The sequence below is a fragment of the Maniola jurtina genome, chromosome 4 (genome assembly GCF_905333055.1).
Source record: "Maniola jurtina chromosome 4, ilManJurt1.1, whole genome shotgun sequence".
NCBI classification, from domain to species: domain Eukaryota; kingdom Metazoa; phylum Arthropoda; class Insecta; order Lepidoptera; family Nymphalidae; genus Maniola; species Maniola jurtina.
In genome coordinates, this window is record NC_060032.1 from 6,882,501 (window position 1) to 6,904,223 (window position 21,723).

The window sequence follows — 21,723 nt, forward strand, 5'->3', positions numbered from 1 at the left end:
GCCTCTATAAATTTAAACAATAGGCTCACGACTGGCACCTCAAGTCAAGAAGTTTGACAGTTGTAAATTAAATTAAGTTTGTCTGTCCTTTTCTTATTACATTGGAAAAAGCAAGATGCTAATAGTCTAAAATTTATAGTTGCACTCAGAATAGGTAACATTACTGTCACCCGATCGGAAGTGATTGTGAGGTATAAGTTTATCTATCCAACATACCAATAACAAGCACAAGGTCGGTTTCGGGGAAGTCTTCATTGATCTCCTCCATTTCCAAGACGTCATCATACGGCACCCCCGCTTCAGCCAGTAGCACGTTCAACTGACCAGGCATGCGCCCTAAAACAGAAAACCGGATGAGTGCGAGTTGAAGACGATTCCGTTCGGTGAATGTGTCGGTTTGTACACACCATTTTGAGAGATTTTCTAAGCTATTTTAAGACCATAAGTTTTAAGTATACAGATACAGTACAAGCTATACTCACGTATTTCGTCGATGTTAGCCCGACTAGTTTCGAAACCATCCGGGTCCTTTTTCATAAAGTCACAGCTTGCTGCCATAAGTTAATCTACTACTACAAGTTTTACTGTAATCCATAAGTAAAGAACTATTTTTTACTCAAATTTTTTTATTACAAAATTTCATCTTTCTGAACTAACTTTTTATTTCAAAATTATAAAATCAGTTTGCGAAACTTTTTTTTTTAATTTTCTAAATTGCCCCCCAAGTGATTACCATATTCAAAATTCATTCATTCACTTCCTAACACCGGGCTAGTACTGAGAATGATGATGATGGGTCACTATTTCCTTAAAGCAATGTTCCTTACCTGCAACGGGATGTATAGCAAAACGCACTTTCTTGCCGATGCCCTTGAGGTAGTCCACTAATTCAGCGATCGGATATTGAGCTTTGGCTACGCATAATCCGTAACCTAGAAAATAAAATATTATATTATTTCAATTAAGGTCATGTGACCTAAAGATTATGTGAAATAGGGGAAAACTATGAAAATACTTCGCACTTTTGACGACATAATGTATTCATAGAGGGGGAAATCACCAAATGAAAATGATTTAAAAGTAGCAATAATACCCATCTCTAATGCCTTTACCCACGGTTGAAAATAAAGTTTCTTTGATAAGATGGCTGATATTATTACAGCATTAGAATTTACTAATTTCAAAGGAAAATTGAGCTTATAATCTATGGCACTCGATACTTTAAGACATCTGTGTTATGTAACAATAGCTGTTCTGTTAGCAGCCATTTACGAGTATAAAGATTTGAGCTGTTATATGTTGTTGACTATTACTTCAAAGGGTTAGTATAATATAAGTTACCAGGAGTGATGATAATGGAGGAGGCGCGCTCGATGAGGTCTGCGACAGAGTCCACGTTCAGTTCGGTGTGAGTGGCGCCCGCTGGCCGCGCCGAGCCGCCCGTGATCACACCGTAGCCGCCCAGGATAACGTTCGGCAGCGAACGGTTCATGGCCTATAACCAGGGTTGGCATCGTTTAAACGAATATTTAAAACAAGTGTTGTCCTGAAATAGCAACGACGACTACGGCTCTAGTTGAACTTTAAGGTCGACTGCATTTATGATGTGTTTTCAAACGAATTTGATTCGTGCGAATACGCACGAACAATCTCGACCTTCCAAGTACTATTGAGGCGCGCCGATTGGGTACGAATTAGTCGTACTCATACTCATATATTTTAAATACACATTCGTGCATTGATGTGGAAAAATTGATTGACTTTGTTAACGGACACAAATGTTTATGAGATAAAAGAAGAGAATTATTTTGAGGATATAGATTTTATTTGTCACCAGATACTGCCTATTTGACGGAAGAAAACGTATGAAATGTGCACGCTCAATTCGTAAGACCAGTATTCATACGTTTACGCACTATACAAATTTATATTACCTTGCACATGATGTAAGAGAGGATAGCTCCCGAGCTACCGATGAGCGCGCCGACGATGGTCATCAGTGAGTTATTGAGCATGAAGCCCTCCGCACACAGCGCCCAACCAGAGTAGCTGTTCAGCACGGTTATAACCACTGGCATGTCCGCACCTACGACACAAATGGCTCAAAATATCTGATGTGCTATTTACGCATGATACTTAAAACTTACTTACATACACCCTACATGTTAACCTAATGTCTCTCAACAGTTGTAGTTGATATTTTGGGTTAACATATAGGATAGTTTTTACCCCGAAAAATATTAGGGATTCTTCGGGATTCGGAGACAATTTGACGTAGTTGTAAGACGTAGGAATATAAAGTTTTAATAAATGTAAGGGTTTAATAAAAGTGTATATTTATCATTAACAATGTGTTCGTGATTTCGTCAGACCTTGTCCAAAAGGTCGCCATTTGTGGCGCCGTTTTATAATGTAATGTTTACGTGTGTTTGTTATTTCGATACAATATTTAATCTTATTCAAAATATATTGATCATATGAATTGGGAAGCTGAAATTCTTACATTTACATAAACAATACATTTTCCTTACCTCCAATAGCAGCGGTCAAGGTCAGTCCCTGAATGCCACTCAGTATGGCAGCAGCGGACAGCAGAGGCAGCCCAGGAGCCTCAGGGAACGCGATCAAAGCGCCGCCGCAGCCTAAGGAGCCCGCCAGTAAGCCAGCGTTGATCGCATGTCTACCCGGCAGCAGCAGTGGCGCTGATGACAGTGTGCCTTGCAGCTTCCCGTACGCGACCAGTGAACCGCTATAAATAGAGGTTTTAATCAGTTTGCCAACTCCCCAGATCGTAATGACCCCCCGATAAAAGACCCCATAAGCACGTCTGTAACCACCCCGATGATCAAATCATGACCGACATTGCATCCTATCTTGTTAGGGCAGTACACATCTATAAACTCTGCACAGCAGGCCCCCGATTTCTAATGTCATGAGGGGAAGGCTATTCCTTTAGGAAGCTGTCCCCCCCCCAACGTCACATCATCTATAGGCCCTTAAGAAGCTCCCCCTCCCCCCATTATCTGCGATTAAAATTCTTAAAATTCAATTCATGAGGTTATGCCTAGGGTCTAGAGATCACCTCCCGACGCGATGGAGAGTTGCTTTTGAGACATGGACCATCCATGACGTGTTACGTCATCGCACAGCATAGTGTGATCCATTATGTATTAAAAAAAAATGTCCCACTTACGTGAATGTGATGCCTCCTATGTAAGTGCCGAGGAAGAGCGATGTCTTGAGCGTGGTCGCCGTGGGGTCGAGCGCCATGGCGGGGAAGTCGTGCATGTACGTCGCCACGCACGTCAGTACTGCCGCCATGCCTACCAAACTGCGGAATTAACATTATTATATGAAGACATACTTAATACATTTTTATTTAGAAACTTTTGAATCTTCTGTTTACAAAAAAATCGCTAACTATCAAGAAGATGCCATATCCGCTAATAAGGCAATTGTTTTTGATGCGGAGTTTAAAATGCAATGGTAAATCAGAGAACTCTTTCGGAATCATCTTCTAAAAGCATTTACTTTGACTCCACAAAGGATTTCTTCACTTTGCATAAACGATATGATGCTTAAACCAGCTTATGACGTTTTCTAGTATGTTGAGTATGTTGTGCGTATCACTTATTTGCTTTTAATTGAGAAATGAAAAAGAAAGTGGCTGGTATGAATCAACTGGGTAAGGCCAAGGATAGAAAACATTGTCTCAGTGCATTAACTGAATTTACCTGTGGAAACCAGCTACAAGTTGAGGCAAGTCGGTTATCTCGATCTTCTTAGCTATAACGCTTCCAATAAGGCCTCCGATGCCGGCCACGCCAAGCATTTGCGCCAACACTTCTGCGCTGGGCGTCAGCATCCCCAATGTAGCCGCAATTCCTCCCGTAACACCAATCTGTATGAAAACGACTATTTGAAGCCTAGCTTTTAAATATAGAATAGATATTTCGTGGTAACAAGTAGTGCAACCTCATATTACTAAAGAATCAGCACGGTAAGACGAGCGAAAACCCAAGTGGCCACGTTCAACATCATTTGTACTGTAACGGCTTAGTAACTGTTTTGGCTTTACAACATTTATCATGAATGGCCGTTACAGCAGACGGGGACATTACTACTACACCTTTTATAAATCAAAACATATTTCAAAATAATATTTGATATTAAAAAATTAAGATAAAGGAAAACTATAGGTGCAATTGAAGTTACGTCAATTTTGGTGCAGGAATAATGTTCTATAAGGTCTTCAATGTCTCAATGCCTTTACAATGATCAAAAGATTGAGCTAATGTCATCAAGATTACAATGAGCGGGACTTGGGTCGAGTCTTTTAGCTACGTCTTAGCTTTATGAATGCCTTTTCTAATCATCGGATGCACTGACGAATAAACTTTATACCTATGCTATATCAGTTTGCATACAAATCTCTAAACTAAATTAACTAGATAAAGAGGCCTTCCTCATTATGTTCCAAGAAGAAGAAGAAGATATCACTAGATACTACTTTATTGACCTCTAGGCTTAGTCTGTATTAGCAACCTACTGACAGTGCAGTGAATTGTTAGTAACAAAAAGTTACTAATAATTAAATGTCAAACTCAAATATTCAATTCGCTAACGTCAGTTGTTAAATGAGATGATGTTATAGGCACTAAATCTCGGTGATAGCTTTGTTATGTAGATTAGAAATTATAATTTTGCAACTGAAACAGAAATTTTTCTATTATAAGAGATACCCTCAGGTACCACTTAAAATCTACCAATTCATTATAAAATCTTACCATTCCGAGATAATTTCCTTTACGCGCAGTGGTCTGCGAACTGAGGCCGGCCAAAGCGCCGACGCAACACAATGATGAAGCGAGGTATGCCATTTGGTGTACTTCAGGATATCCCTGAGGAAAAACACTTGAATTTTATTTGACACTAAATAGCATCTGAGCGACCCATCTACAGGTCCCGATTATCTCAAGGACTTGTTAATGTCCTTAGTGTGTTATTTGTGATGTAAATCAAACGAGTACATGATGGGAACTGAACTTTATTATATTTATTTTCATAATACCCACTTCTATACAACATCTTTCCCCTTATTTTTATAAAGTTAAGAACACAATATATTCTTACAATATTATTAATTGATCAATAGAGAAACTTAAGACTGAAATTAGGTATACATTAATATACGTAATCCAATTTAACATTAAGTAAATTATTAAAACATTAATTAATTAAAATATTTAAACATTACATACTACTTACTAAAAATAAAAATTAATTATACATGCATATTGTTTATATATTAGAATTAATCTAGCTGTAATGAATTGTACCTATTTAATTAATAAATAATCATTTTAAATATTTTAAATTCATGCGAGCCTTGACAGCCGCCGGTCTGCGTGCTGCTATTTTATTTTCATTATTTGGCATACTCTCATTATCATAGACCGTAAGGGTTTCCGCGGTAGTAGTAGCAGTAGGATGAGTATCCTGAGGTGTATTATGATTGTCGCCTTCTGCGTCACTCCACTTATCTTCCTCCGTTGCGCGAGTTTCAACTGGAGGCATGAGTAGTAAATGACGTCTATTTCGTCTGTAACGTCTCCCGGACACATTGTCCTTGACGAAGTACGAGCGCGGTTGAGGCGCTGCACTTTGTACTACGGCATGCTTCCGTTTGCCTTCATCAACCATAACTACACTCTGTCCCGGTACTAGTTCGGGCAAAACTCGCGAATGCTGATCGTAATAAGTTTTACTCTTAACCTGCTTACCTAAGATGCTTTGGTAATCCGCGGTGTTATCACGCTGGGGTCTAAGAGATCGCTCATGCGCTGGAAGCCTGGTATTTAATCTGCGCCCCATGAGCAGTTCAGCTGGAGAGCTTACTCCATCGCGTGGACATGCTCTAAAGTTCAGCAGTCCCAAGTGAAAGTCTGATCCCGAATTAGTTGCTTTAATTAACATATTTTTAATAGTTCGTACGCTTTTTTCACTTCGGCCGTTAGCTTGAGGATAGTTGGGTGACGTAGTGATATGAGAAAACCCCCATTTTGTTCGGAAATCGGCAAATTCCCTTGAGCAATACGCCGGGCCGTTGTCAGTGACCAATTGAACTGGAATGCCATGCCTGGCGAACTGATCCTTCATAGCTTGTATGACCGCCTTGCTTCCTATACTACTGAGCGAACTGACTTCTATAAAGTTTGAAAAATAATCTACGAGAATTAAAAAGTTTTTATTTCGATACTGAAAAATATCCGAACCTACCTTCGACCACGGAATATCTGGTATCTCGTGCGGTATCATGGGTTCTCGCGAGGGTCGCGGCGCGTGCTGCGCGCACGTCGCACACCGGCGCACCGCGCGCTCCACGTCGCGCGCCATGCCCGGCCAAAACATTACCAATCGAGCGCGCCGCTTGCACCGATCGATGCCCATGTGACCTTCATGAACACGGTTTATCATTTCTGTACGAAGGCTTCGGGGTATGTAAACTAAATTATCTTTTAAAATAATATTATCTATATATTCAAAACTTTCTCTGTATGACCATAAGTGCCGCACACATTCATCGGCATCATATTTATTTACTGGCCACCCATCTTTTATGTACTTGATAATAGTTTGGCATTCCTTATCCGACTCGACGCCTTTTTTAACTAATTTAATTTTTTCATCACTAAATCGGACGTTATTAATTACAAAACAGGAATGCGCCTCGACTTCAACCGAGACGTTACTGCTCATCAGCTCCGGCAGCGGAGCGCGCGACAGAGTGTCCGCAACGAACATATATTTCCCTGGCTTATATACCACTTTAAAGTTATAACCTTGAATTCGTAGCATCATGCGCTGCAAACGCGCAGGCACCGCGTCTAACGGTTTATTAAACAGGGCTTCTAAGGGCTTATGATCTGTTTCGACCGTGATGTCACCCCGGCCGTACAGATACTGATGAAATCGCTCTAGAGCAAATACAATGGCAAGCAACTCCTTTTCTATTTGCGCATACCTGGTTTGCGTGTCGGTGAGAGTGCAGGACGCGAATTCCACGGGGCGGCCCGCCTGCAGCAGCACCGCGCCCAGCGCGTGCGAGCTGGCGTCCACGGACAGCAGCACGGGCTCGCGCGGCGAGTACAGCGCCAGCACGGGCGCTGCGCATAACTTTCGCTTCAGTTCACGCACGGCGTTATCATGCGCCTCTTCCCAACGCCACACTACGTCTTTTTTCAATAAACTGCGCAGAGGTGACGCTAACTCTGAGTAATTCGTAATAAATTTGGACAAGTAGTTAACCATGCCTAAAAACCGTTCTAAGGCAGACCTATTTTGGGGCATAGGCATTTCTTCGATAGCCTTTAGCTTGCTTTTGTCGATTGACATGCCCTCCGAGCTAAACGTGTGCCCCAGATAACTCACTTCCTGAACGCTAAACTCACATTTTTCTCTATTAAATTTTATACCTACTTGCCTCGCCCTTTCTAATAAACATTTTAGTCTGTCATCGTGCTGCGCCTTAGTCGTACCCCATACGATGATATCATCCACGAACGAATCTACGCCCTCCAGATCTTCCAGGAGTTGCCGCACACGAGCGTGAAACACCTCCGAAGCGCAATTAATTCCGTAAGGTAAGCGTAAAAACTGATATCGTCCAAAAGGTGTTCCGAACGTGCATAGATCTGCGCTCTCATCATCAATCTGAATCATCCAGTAACCCGAACGAGCATCTAGCTTGCTGAAATATCGCGCACCCTGTAGCTTGGCGGCTATTTCCGTGAGTGTAGGCAGCGGGTAATGCGCGCGCCGCACCGCCCGGTTTAGCGGTCTCGGATCGAGACAAACACGTATACTACTACCATTTTTCTTGGCTACTACTACTATCGCGTTCACCCAATCGGTAGGATGCGATACTTTCCTTATAACACCCATATCTTCCATGCGCTTTAGTTCCACTTTTAACTTATCACGAACACCGATAGGTATTTTTCTGACGGGACAGACCGACGGTTGTACTCCTGAATCAATAATAATCTTGTACTCGCCTGGCAGTTTACCTAATCCTTTAAATAAATCAGCATATTTATCTATATTAATAGTGAACACACGTTTAACAATACCTAACTCCTCACAAGCATATTTACCTAATACACTCTCACAGTCATATTTACAAATGCAAAATTGAAGATTATATATGCTATTTTTATACATCCAAGAAATATAACACGATCCCAGTATAGGTATTTTAGAACCACAAAAGGATTGGGCCCGAACGTTATTTTGTTGTAAGGATGATAACTGAAAACCTAGTTGTTTATATTTTTCTAAAGATATAACGTTAAGATCCGATCCAGTATCGAGTTTGAATTTTTCCGTTTGAACACTATTAAATAATTGTAAAGTTTCATACCATCTGTTCCTGTCCTTACACGTTAAGTCACCGTCGATTGTCCAGATATCATACGATTCCTCATCCGTATCACTGTTTTCCACTATTTGGTACACATTCTTTCGTGAATTTAAAGCACAGACGTTTCGAAAATGCCCGATAGATCGACATAAAAAACAGATAGCCTCGCGCGCCGGGCAATAATAACCACCATCGCACTGAAATCCGCCACATTTTTTACAACGCCGCGACGCCACGTCCGTCGAGGAGCCGCGAGGAGGAGCGCGAGCCACAGCGCTCCGCGCGCCGCGGCCGCCGCGCGCCGGGACGCGCCCGCGCCGAGCCCACGGCGGCGGCGCCGCGCCGCCCGCGCCTGCGCGACCGCCTCGTATCACGTCCACTGACGTCGATGATGATGACGCACACGCCTCCTCAGCCTTCGCCTTGGTGCCTTCGATGTTCTGTTTCTCTTCAATCGACATCTCATTAGCCCGGCATATCTTAAGAGCACTTTGCAAAGTTAACTCTTCTGACCTCAATAATCTATCTCGTACTCTGCTATCCAATACGCCGCAAACTATTCGATCACGAATAAGGCCTTCCTCTAAATGCTCGAATTCACAATGTTCTGATAAAATTTTCAAGGCCGTCACGTATTCGTCGATCGACTCGCCAGATTCTTGATTTCGGGTAAAGAACTTGAAACGTACCATAGTTGTGTTTTGTTTCGTGCCAAAGTGTTCGTTGAATTTTTTTACCAATGTATCAATATCTTCACGATTTTCTTCTTTTGTGTATTTGAACGTCGTATAAATATCATAACCCTCCGATCCTATCAAGTTTACTAGTAGGCTGGCCTGCACATCCGTAGATTCCTTGTGAACGCCGGCCGCTTTTAAAAATACATAAAACTGCTGCCGCCATTTTCGCCACGCGGTTGCACGGCACGCCGGCCCACCTTCCAGGCACAATTCCGCTGGTGGCCTCGCGTGTTCCATTTTTATTATTTACTTATCACTGCACACTGCATCCAAAACTTATCTTAACGTACATTACACAGTTCTACACGCCCAATTATTATTTAATTACATTCACCGATGCCACCATGATGTAAATCAAACGAGTACATGATGGGAACTGAACTTTATTATATTTATTTTCATAATACCCACTTCTATACAACAATTTGTTCGGTATTTTTGTTACCTGCATTGCGGTAGTTAGGTATCCCCCAAGCAGCGCTGCGGCAGGAATGGCGTACAGGTAGCCGTATTCTGGTGGGTCTCCTGGCCTGAACAAAAGTATAATAGTATTAGTTTTATTCATTAGTAGGTAGGTTTTACAAGAAATATGCAAAATTTTGAATTTTAGATTTCTCTCGTCAAAGGTGAAAAATGACCATCCCTTCAGGGGACTGTAGTAGAGTAGGAGGTCAAATGTTACCTACCAAGTGACCTTCGGGTTAAAATATCAGCGGTCATTTGAAAGCATTTGAAGGGATTGTGACGTTTTACTAGTGACTACTACTATATATACATACAAATATAGTTTTATTATGTAGATATCTCACCGTTTGAACATATCCAACATGCGCTGTGTGACTAAAAATCCACCGAACACGTTAACAAATGAGATGAGTGCTGCAGTACTGGCTAACCACTGAAAAATAAGAAAATCAGTTATTGTTCTTTCAAACAAACATTTACAGGTTTTCTTTTTTAAATTTTTTGACTAGCGCTTGGCTGCATTCAGACCTGCTGGCAAGTGATGTTGCAGCCTAAGATGGAGCGCGCTAATCTAGAAGATTGTTTGACCATTATACCTTATTAGTCTATTGGTTATTCATTCAACTAAATCTATCTATAGAATAGATTATTTTTTGAATAGTTGAATGTTATAACTAACATTCAAAACCAACATATATAACCGCCCCTATGAGAGGAGACCCGTGCCGTGCGTGTCGTGAGTCGGCAATGGGTTGATGATGAGTTTTGAAATTAGTATGGGATTGGGTATATTGGTATAGTATCTAAAAGCACTAACTTTACCTGTACAGGGGTCTCAGGCACATAACCGCCGCCCATCAGTAACAGTCCGCCCACAGCAGTGATGCCGGATACTGCGTTGGTCACGGACATCAGGGGGGAGTGCAAAGCCGGCACTACGCCCCATACTGTGTGATAGCCTACCACACCTGTAAGAAACGGTTAGTTTACAAACAGGCCACATAAAGTTACATCTCAGCGGTTAGTTAACAATACCGCTCAAGTCAGAATTAGGCGATTAAGAGATTTCAGTGCCGTTGGATGCAGATTTTACGCGCGATCTACCTATCAGATTCAACGATTTCAATCAAATATCAGTCGTTATTCAAAAAATTATAGGAACACAGTTTCAGTAGGTACAACACCGTACAAATCCGCTATACTGTTTTGCCTAATGTAGAAGCTGCCAAATTAAAGGTGTCAAAATGAAAACAGTTTTTCGTCTCTTCCAGAAAGTAGCAAAATTTTAATTGTGCTTTACCTAATATGACATGCACCTTTGATTTTACGTCTAGCATGATGATCAAAAAAGGATTGACACGAAAGTTTATAACATAAGGAAGAATCGGCTTTCTTTAATCAAAGTTATTGTAATATACCTACTTACCTCGAAGTCGCGGGCATCATCTAATAGATGATAATACACTAATATACCAGAGAACTTACCCGATAATGCGAGTGTCGTCGTCATAGTTGTAAATGCAGGGTTCGGAGACACAATCCCGAGTCCTATTAAACTAGCTAAACCTGTAAATAAACAAAAAATATATATATAAGGCATTTATAAAACATGGTTAGAGCATAATTTATAGACACGGCAACTTTAAATCGTTCAATACACGTGAACTGTAGCTAATTCTGTTGTACACAATCTCCAAAGCATTGACAGGTGCTATCTAGCGCTACGCCTTTCCGCGCGGAACATTATGAACAGGATAGCAATATATTTGATCTGTCATTTTCGTTTAGTTTAGAGATTGAGTTGAGTAGAGATTGACTACAACAGAATTAGCTACATTGGAATACTAAAGTCCAAATTTCTTTATATTGTCGCCAATTATTTGAGCCAATACAGTTGCACACTTGTCTTCCTAAGAGAGAGTTAAGTAAGGCTTTCTGAAAGCGCGCGCTGGTTGTCTGTCTGTGTGACAGATATGCCTATAGAAAACTCTTGCGCCTAATGCGGTAAAGCTTATGATCCGTGCTCGTAAAAAATTTCGGTGCCGAACCCGAAGACACATGAATGACATGTGAATTATTTGCTTGCGCTTGGCTGCAATCACACCAAATAGTAGTGTTGTGGCAGGTTAGAGTGCACCTGGTGCCTATTTGACGTTTTAAGGAATAAGAAATCCTACCCGTAGAATATAGGAAGGTGTCCTTCAAAGTTTCATTGAAGGGGTTCGGTGGTTCAACTTTGGCAGCAGCGGTGGCTTTGACCGGCGTTTCTGCTGGCGGCATGCTGGGCGCGGGCGGCGGCGGCCACAACAGCTCACCGGCTTTCAACACTATGGCGCCGCGGGTCACCTCGTCCTCGAGGTTGATGTAAAAGTGGTCATTGTTACCTAAAAAAGAGTAGGTACTAAATAGCATTAAGAAACAAAAGTTGGTCGACCCAAAAATCCCGTGCGAACTCTTTGATTTTCCGGGTAGCCTATGTCTGTCCCCAGGATGTAAGCTAACTTACCAAATGTCATCAGAATCTGTTGAACAGAGGGGCCATTAGAAGCTAACAGACAGACAGACACACTTTCGCATAAATAATATTAGTACCTATGGATGTATGTCAAGTAATAGTTATGTAACTTGAAAATCGCTGTTTTATGTTGAAATATATAAATCTTTTTATCGTATCATATTTAAGCGTCTCTTATATTATTAGGTCTAAAGAAATTTTAATTATCGTAAATACCTACTTAAATTGATTGATTATTACCAAGTATCAGCATAATCGCTAAGATAATATGCAGGTAGTTAAGGACAGGTAGGTGCTTATCTATTAGAATTTAATTGGGATAAAAAGGTTTTACGTCACACTCGCACACTCGCTCACAGTCTAGCGACAAAACTATCGCTTCATGTTCTCGCCAACTCGTTTCTAGTTCTTAGCTCAACTGGTTTCTCGCTTATTGTGGGCGATGAGATAAGTGCTTTACAAAAAAAGGAGGTTCCTAATTCGGCGCAATTTTTTAAATAGTTTTTTAACTCACCTAAACTAAACAGAAAGGCAGATATGTTATTGGCGTACAGTGTGGAGGCGTGTGCGGGCATCCTGCTGGGCAAGTCTGTTAGGCCGATGTGCGTGACGTCATACACCTTTGTGATCTTGCCCTTCGTGGTCGTTTGTACATTGCCCCCCATTTCAGCTGCCAGGTCCACTATCACGCTGCCGGGTGCCATGTCCCGCACGGCATCCTAGAAAGGAATGAGTATCTCTTAAAAAATGGGTGGTCAATGAGCACTGCCGACAGAAGTGAAAACTTTAAAACTATGCTTTACACTGGTTTTTCTGGAATTTCAAATTTAAGTATTGTATCAAAAATAAATTAGTATAGTTTTAACACTCATCGACACTCGGAACCTATTAATATTAGCATGTCGGTAACGAGACCTTTTTTATACTTAATCAAAAAACGCATAACGCACCTAAACAAGTTTTCATTTCAAAAAAATGGGTGCTGAGTAGACAGGACTGTTCTTTATGCTCAGACTTTTTCAGTTAAAACAAGATTGCTTTTAAACCACAGTGTCTTAAGTCTAAACAAAGTCAAAGTTCGCTCTATGATCTCAGCCTAAAACTCTTACCTCTAAAATAAGCACAGGTGCAGGTTTTCCAGGAATAAGGGCTGTACTTATAACTACGTCAGATGTCCTGGCTTCCTTGCCCAGCAATGTTCGCTCAGCATTGAGGAACTCTTCACTCATCTCCTTGGCGTAACCGCCTGCGCCTGCTCCTTCTTCCTGGGTATGCTACAATAAAATATTAGAGACCCACATTCTAGTTAATCTAAATATTGCATATCATACATATTATAAAAGGCAGGGACTTCCTATGTTCTAAAAATAATGCTATAACAACTGTTATGCTAATGCTATTACAAAGTTCACTGCGAAAAAGGTAGCACTACTTTTAGACCTATAAAAGTTTACAGATTTGGCAAGCAGCAATGCTGTGCTTAGAGTATAAGTATTTACTGTTTTTTATGGGTACACAAATTAGTTGCAACAGTGCGCAAAACAAGTAGTCCAATCTGAAGTTGGACCATGGCGGTTTGCGCAGGTCGTATAAATACACAAACTAAGCTGAGATCTGTTTTTAGGGTTCCGTACCTCGAAAGGAAAACGGAACCCTTATAGGATCACTTTGTTGTCTGTCTGTCCGTCCGTCGTGTCTGTCAAGAAAACCTATCTTCCCGTTGACCTAGAATCATGAAATTTGGCAGGTAGGTAGGTCTTATAGCACAAGTAAAGGAATAAATCTGAAAACCGTGAATTTGTGTTTACATCATTTAAAAAAAAATGTGTTTCAATTTTCAAAGTAAGATAAAGTTATACCATGCTATCATATGAAAGGGCTTTATATGTATATTCAAAAACAGATTTTTGTTTATTTTTATACATAATAGTTTTTGATTTATCGCGCAAAATGTCGGTAAAAATACCCTAGTACGGAACCCTCCATGCGCGAGTCTGACTGGCACTTGGCCGGTTTTTTTGTAGCTACAATCATACACCTCGCGTTCAGATTGGACTACCTACTTACTACACTGGCGTGTTTTGTGCACACTACCTATAGGTACCTACTAAGTGGTACTTATTTTCATTCTAGACGAGAAGAAGAAAATAATCTCATATTCGCATTCGTGTGACAGTCTTTACAGCTTGACGCATGTTGTAATAAAATCTGTAGGTAAGTATTTTGGCCAAGGTTAAAAAGATAAACTTTTCTCAGATATAAAAATCAGACAGATACTTAAGTTTTGTGAAATATCTACTTAGGTAATATTATTATTTATATAACAATTCACTTGAAACAAGAAGATAACACTTATCTTGTTAGCATTTTTAGGGTTCCGTACCAAAATGTTATAAAGAGAAGTCATATGGTGCCGATTAACTGGCGGAGATGTGTTCAGCAAGTCAATGAGATTATTGAGAAATGACGCCATAAAATATTTGCGTCACCTATCAATAATATGATCGGTCTGCACATTTCCACTTCTTTATTTAATAATTTAAAAAAAACTTAACCAAATTACGAAGAGTAAAAATGTTAACAATCACTACAGTGATCTCATCCAGGTAAACCATACAATATAACAACAATATAATTTTCTTGTTACTTAATATGTAATATTAATTAGTTTTTTAAGTGACTGAGTAATTCTAAATGATGCTTGCCCAACTTTATTGCAATTGAAAAAATTAAAAAAAACATTTTAAACGGGCCTAATTGGAGAGTTCAAAGTGCGATTCGGTGGAATCATTTAGCTAAAGGAGCATCTTTACATGCCAAAACAGATTTGATATAATTTATTTTCAAGTGGCATATTTTCAACTTACAATGCAAACTGAATAAAAATTACATTCCCCATCTTATTTCCGAAGTTTGCAAAGCGAAAAAGTCTGAAATAAGTAATTTGAGTTAATAGAGGCTTCTGTAAATATTACAGACAAAATAAATTCTCTATGCATACTCTATCAACGAAAAGAAAATAGTAGGTACTTATATCGCTCTCTCTGTTACGTAATACCACACAAATGACATTTTCAAATAGAATTTCGAATATTTTTTGAAAACATGTTTGTGATTGGTTGGTGACTCAAAATCATAAGCGCCCACTGATATTTTTGGTTCTATCATCATTTGTATGGGATTATATTATAACAGAGAGAGCGCTAGCCACTACACTAACTTAATTCCGCGAATCGGTATAACTACCTATCGGTATAACTAGGTACAAGTATGGCATTTATTTAACACATTTCCACTTCTTTGTATAAATATTTGCCACCTAGATTATATATTATGCAAATTGTTTAACTCATACGTTTGACTAGAGTTATAAAACAGACCTTGGAGATATAAAGTAATGAATTGATACGAATGCATCCACAAATTATAGTAATGTGTTGATATGAATGTATCAATACTTTACTTTGTACTAAATAATTTTTGAAAGCATCATTCAAGTACCTAATATTATTCGTAAAAATTTTGCAAAGTAAATTGATAAATGCCAAGTAGAAATTAATCGAGGCTTGTAGGTAGTCTAGTAGGTAGAAGATAAAATCACGAACATTTGTTGATAATACCTACTTATTAATGTCTATCAAAAGGTGGGCCGGGGGTTTGTTTGATACTAACGATAGCAATAATTGTTATCAACTACCATTTACCACATTTAATGCTAAGAATGTGATTGTAACTATGTGTGATGATAAAAATATTGTATTTTTTGTTACATAACTATGTATTGTAGATAACGCTAATAAATATTGCCTACTATCCTCAAAAAATCGGCCAAGTGCGAGTCGGAGTTGCACACGAAGGGTTCTGTACCATCTTACAAGAAAAAACACTTTAATTTTTTTTTGTGATGCCTAACCACAACTTCACGGTCTTCGGATTTATCCGGTACTTGTACTATAAGACATCGCTACCTGCCAAATTTCAATTCTGATTTGATTTTAGGTCAACGGGACCATCAACAAAGTGATGCTATTAGGGTTCCTTTTTTTCTCTGGAGATACGGAACCCTAAAAATAAACTAAATTTGGCGTAAACTAACTTTGACATCCATTGTGATGAACTGCGCTCCCAGACTCTCGATTTGCTCGCGTACAGCAGGACGCGTGTCAAAGGCTCGCACTGCGGCGCCCATGCAGCGAGCCTGCGCGGCCGCCGCCAGGCCGGCCACCCCACCGCCTATCACCAGCACACGGCACGGAGGCACGCGACCCGCTGCCGTCATCTGACCTACACAAATAAATCCAGACTAATCTTATAAACTAGCTGACGCCGGCGACTTTGTCCGCGTGGATATAGGCTTTTTAAAAATCCCGTGGAGATCATTGATTTTCCGGGATAAAAAGTAGCATGTGTTTATGGAGCGTATAATCTACTTCCATTCTAAATTTCAGCCAAATCCGTCCAGTAGTTTTTGCGTGAAAGAGTAACAAACATACATACATGCAAACTTTCACCTTTATAATATTAGTGTGATTCCAATATGTGTCTGCCTAGCTCCTAGCTTTTCAAGGCCCATTTGTTTAACCGATTTAAATTTAGATGTGATACAGAGATAGCAAACATATTTAATTTAACGAAGGAAGGGTCGCCCATGCCATGGATCGACCATACTAAGTCTGCTGTGGACGGTCCCTTGCTTGAGTGTACAAGACTATCGGCCAGCAGGGAGAAGTGGTGAATGCTCGTGAGACGCATAACATCCCATAACCCAAAGACGTTACTTCGTGGTGACCACGATCCTTCTGCCAGGAGTGTTAGGACGAAGATGAAGAATTTAATGGCAGGTAGAGACTTATATTTATGAATATTCATACCAGAAAAAAAGCGTGGAAAATGTGCAGCTGCCTCGATGACCGCTCGATATCCAGCCACATTCGCCATAGAACTCAGAGCGTCGAATACTTGCGCTCGACTTATACGTGGTATGCAGTCCATTGCTGAAAAATGCAGCAAGTATACACAGTTAGAAACTTGGAAAATACAAATTAGGGTCAAGTAATATTCAGGTTTTCCTAAAAGGCAAAAGCTAACAATTTATAAAAGCTAAAAAAATGTCAAGTATGACTTGGACTCGCTCATGAAGGGTTCCTATGGAACCACTGTACTAAGATTACTTAGGGTACTTTCTAATTATTGTCAAGTTACATAGTTATTTTGAAATCAGTACAAACAGCAATTTAATAACTAAGTACATAATAGAATCTAATTTAGTTGTTTAGGAATTCATGCAACCGAGAAATCAGGGTACGGGTAGTTGTGATTTGTCAATGAAAACTTACCAAATGCGTTTATTTTCTTAGCTGCCAATTTTTGTATTAGATTTTGATTTTGAGCCGGATAAAAGAACGATATAAGCGTAGATTCCTCAGTTACATTTTGAACTTCACTCTCAGCTAACGGTCTCACTTTTAAAATTATATCTACAACAAAAAGAACATGAAAATTGACAGCCTTTATTTATTTACCAAGAGTAATATATCAGATACAGAATATTTGTGTTTACTTGATTGATAGGTATCCTTTAACGTAGTGATTTTCGCGCCAGCCTCTTCATAAGTCTTGTTTGGAAAATTTGCTAGTACTCCGGCATTTTCTTCGATATTAACGCTAAATCCCTTTTTTACTAATTTACTAACTACTGCCGGTACAACTGCTACCCTAGAAACATAAAATTAAACGAAAAGTATACATCAATAGATGTCAATAACATTGTGTAGAAATGTCTGGCAATTTTCACTATGGAACAGAACGTATGCTGCTATCTTTAATGATATTAATCAATGCAATAGAATGCTTGATTGACTACAATAACTACGCAGTATTAGATAACAACAGAAGTTTTTCCTTGCGTCAATCTGTAATTATTTTTGGTGGGTAGGTAGATATTTTATGTTGCATATATAAATATAATTTGAATGTGACGAACCTCCGTTCATCCTGCCATATTTCCTTCGGTACTCCGACACTAAGTTTAGTGTATGGGACTCCTTGAACGGGTGGTGGTGTTGAGGATGAGCTGAACAGTCTTCGTTGCCATGCTTTGGGTAGCGGCTTGCCAATGCGGAGAACTCTCACGCAGCCGCACATTTTGAATATTGCTCACTGTTTATCTAAAGAGAGGTACTTATTACTTATAAGTAAATTCATTACATATAACGGTCAATGGACTCTTAATTCAGAGGTCTCTGACGGTGTTCAGTCGTTTAGGCGCACAACGACGCCAATAACGCAAATTGCCAAAATTAAAATTCAACCTACTTATATAAGAATGTGAGGAAGGAGGTTCGGGGCCGGCTTGGTGTCTGATCAAGTCGTTTGATTTGGCTTGCTGGCCTAAGCCTGGCTGTAATAGTTACGTACAGTTCAGAAAGTGACAGCCGCGGTCGAAAATGTTCCTAGTTCGATCATTTTCGACTTTTTTACTGTGGTTATTATTATTTTTCAGATACGAGTACAAGTCAGCCTGGTTTCCTAAGATGGAAGCGGGGCAACCCGAAAGGCGTATGGCAGTTTTACCCATACCACTAATAGGTTTCTGCGCAGCATCGTACCGGAACGCTAAACTATTTGGCGATATGGCTTTGATGATAGGGTGGTAATGAGCCCCAGCTCAAGCCTCCTATCAAACCAGAAACAATTTAGTAATTATAAATCCCCAGAGTGCGACTGCCGATTATTTATTGACCACATGTGTCAATGTGACCCGCTTATAAAACCATACCGCTTACTACTGTGCCAGAGAGGTCGTCGGTTACATAATATTTCGCGATTTAATTCAGCACGACATGAATAGCTAGGTTCGTAATTGGTGTACTGTGCGGAAACGCCCCAAGATAAGGCCGCATGATAAGTAATGAAAAGAAGTTTCGAGTTTTTCGACTGTTCAATGCGGGTGGATCGTTCGATCGGTATTAATTTGTGGCTAAGGGAATATGAAGCCACATAATTTGATGCATATGATATTTCTTTGCATCGTAAATTGTGCAATTTTTTTCCCCGCGGTATACTGTTTCCACGGTTTATACGCAGATTAGATACTTACAGTACCATTTTATTCATGAACAAGGCCGGCCGCTTAGTTTCATAAATTGTCTATAAGAAAACTTTCTATCGCCAGACCTACCTACGCTTCTGATGTTCAAAATGATTAGTCTGCGAATATCAGAACCACACGTCCGATTCGACAAAATTGAGTCGTCTGCAGGGTTTAATCTAAGTAATAATAATAACTAATATTTAAATAAAAATTAATCGCCGAAATGTATGTATGTAACTACGCGTAACTTCTGAACGGCTGGACCAAATTGGATAATTTATTTTTTTGTTACGTTTGTAATTGTCAGGACAAGGTTTGTATAAAAGATTTTTTTTTGGGAAATCCACGGGAAAGACAGTTCCAGCGGGACGCGGACGAAGTCGCAGGCGACAGCTAGTAAGATATAAAGTAGGGGCAGACTTGCAGTGCCGTTCGGCGCCCCGGGCCCCATGTCATCGATTTTTCTATCAGAAAACTTTCTTTCGCACGAACATCAGAAGCGTACGTCTGATCGGGCAAAATCTATAGATCTGCCATTTGCCAGATTAAAAAATAGAAAAGAGAGCCTATTTGTATACCTACTTACCTACTTTGCAAAAAGGAAGATTTAAGAAAAAAGGAAATATAAGGATGTTTGTAATGTTTATCCTACATAATTTTCAGAAATAAATAAGTAGGTATCTATGTGTAATTAGATCACAGATTGTCAGTGAGAAGAAAAGAGTGATAAAAAATCTTCAAAACCGTACCTACTTAGCTGGGTGTATTACTGGTTACTCTTAGTTCTTTCTGTGACCTTATAGAGAACCTTATGGAGATGAAGGTGGACCCCGGGAGAACTTTTGGAAAAGGAGGACTTGTTCTCCATTTGAAACCCTAAGCATGCCTGCAGTCTATAAGGCCTAGACTAGACCACAAGAGAAAAGATTAGATAAATTACAGATTGTATGAGCAAGTGTCTTCTTCAGAATTTTTTCTGACAGATTATCTGATAATAATAATATGCGGCCGGACTGAATTAATAATAATGGTTTTTATCGTAAGGCATAAAAAAACCCATATACAAAATAAAAGTTACAATAGAATATACGTTACATTAAAAAGCATGTACACATACACTAAAGCTAAAGCTAGAACCGCACTACAGAGGGACAGCGCGTCACGGCTCTTCTCAAATACACTGTACCTACTGCAGCTTTTTTTTTCCGGTCGTTCACCGTTGATTGTAATAGAGTTTAGTGCGGTTCGACCCTAAAAGGGTGTATTGGGGATAGACAGGTAATACAAGTTCTTTTCAAAATGAGTACATTCAAACGTACCTTTTATTAGTTAAATGGGCTTATTTTTTCCGACTTTCAGTACTGATATACCACTTATATGGACCGTTCGATCCATATAATTTCGATTAAGTTCGATACAATCCGTGCCGTGGACGAAATCGTGGGCACGGAAGTGGATACGTAGTAGTTTACTGTTTAATACATACGTAGGTAGGAACTATTTACTGAGTATCTACGTACGCAAGATTCTCACGCTAAAATAAATGCTATAAATTTTGAATTAGGTTCCTGAGACTTTAAATATTGTAGTAAGAATTTTTTAATTCATAACTCTCCCTTTTGTTTTCATAAAATCTAAAATCAACGTTAATAAGATACTGTGAGTAAATTCTTACCTTTACGTTTCGTTTTTGAAATCAATTTAACATTTGCAAAACTGTTGATTTTAATAACACAAAAGTAGATCACACAATGAATTTTGAGCACTTAAATAATTATTGACGTGAGCAGAACGTGTTGATTACGAGCACACGACGAGCAGAGCAACGGAACATCAGACAAACGAGGCAGCCAAACTGTACAAAAAGCACAGAATATTATTATTGCACCGAAGGACGAATGAGCCGGCCACCCGCGCCTGGTGTCGTTGCCTGCCGCCCGGCTCGTTCGCTCTCACTCTGTCAAAGATTAAAACGAAAACAGACCTTACAAAAGCGATGAAACGTCCAATATTATATTCCATTCTCTGGTGTGTTTTTCTCACACTTTTTGAACGAGTCAATTAAATAACAACAAGCAATCACCGGACCATGACCTGGGGTTTCTTAAAACCAGCACCCGACGCCGCTGTCTGTCATTATATAAAAAAATAAAATTAAAAATGTAATTTTCACTGCAACAAGATAAAGTTGAAAACGAAAACCTAACTGCGATCGTCCTAATAAATGCTGAAATATTCTAGTAAAATTGTTTTTCTGTCGCTTGGTATATTTTAATGTTGTAGTACATTTACGTTTATGAACTCAGAATTTTCTTCTCCTTCGTTTGACACCCCAGTCGATACAATAGCAAAAAAAAAAAAAATTGGAGACTCTCACTTTTTTTCATGTAAAATCCGTTAGGTCAATTTTTTGTATAAAATGTAGCCTATGTCACCCGGATCTTTCCGGCGAATTGATTGACACCTCATTCATCAAAATCGGTCCAGT

General features: G+C 39.6%; 1 protein-coding gene across 2 annotated transcripts in view; it reads right to left on the reverse strand.

Moving 5' to 3' along the window:
* The window catches only part of LOC123864287 (NAD(P) transhydrogenase, mitochondrial-like), a 22,480-nt gene extending 1,238 nt beyond the window's left edge, over nucleotides 1–21,242 (reverse strand). The window contains exons 1-21 of one of the 2 annotated variants that reach the window (XM_045904611.1): nucleotides 20,911–21,242; nucleotides 18,126–18,309; nucleotides 17,703–17,857; nucleotides 17,479–17,619; nucleotides 17,014–17,136; nucleotides 16,239–16,426; nucleotides 13,252–13,407; nucleotides 12,657–12,861; nucleotides 11,805–12,011; nucleotides 11,113–11,193; nucleotides 10,450–10,595; nucleotides 9,972–10,060; nucleotides 9,608–9,692; nucleotides 4,788–4,901; nucleotides 3,735–3,901; nucleotides 3,194–3,331; nucleotides 2,532–2,749; nucleotides 1,935–2,086; nucleotides 1,342–1,495; nucleotides 828–932; nucleotides 217–336 (exon numbers count right to left, since the gene is read on the reverse strand). In XM_045904611.1, the coding sequence (XP_045760567.1) occupies nucleotides 217–336; nucleotides 828–932; nucleotides 1,342–1,495; nucleotides 1,935–2,086; nucleotides 2,532–2,749; nucleotides 3,194–3,331; nucleotides 3,735–3,901; nucleotides 4,788–4,901; nucleotides 9,608–9,692; nucleotides 9,972–10,060; nucleotides 10,450–10,595; nucleotides 11,113–11,193; nucleotides 11,805–12,011; nucleotides 12,657–12,861; nucleotides 13,252–13,407; nucleotides 16,239–16,426; nucleotides 17,014–17,136; nucleotides 17,479–17,619; nucleotides 17,703–17,857; nucleotides 18,126–18,286 (2,905 nt within the window). In that variant the 5' untranslated portion in view covers nucleotides 18,287–18,309; nucleotides 20,911–21,242. Of the gene's footprint in view, nucleotides 1–216; nucleotides 337–827; nucleotides 933–1,341; nucleotides 1,496–1,934; nucleotides 2,087–2,531; nucleotides 2,750–3,193; nucleotides 3,332–3,734; nucleotides 3,902–4,787; nucleotides 4,902–9,607; nucleotides 9,693–9,971; nucleotides 10,061–10,449; nucleotides 10,596–11,112; nucleotides 11,194–11,804; nucleotides 12,012–12,656; nucleotides 12,862–13,251; nucleotides 13,417–16,238; nucleotides 16,427–17,013; nucleotides 17,137–17,478; nucleotides 17,620–17,702; nucleotides 17,858–18,125; nucleotides 18,310–20,910 lie in introns of both variants that reach the window. The other variant, XM_045904610.1, reaches the window with a different exon arrangement.
* Nucleotides 21,243–21,723: the final 481 nt, after the last annotated feature.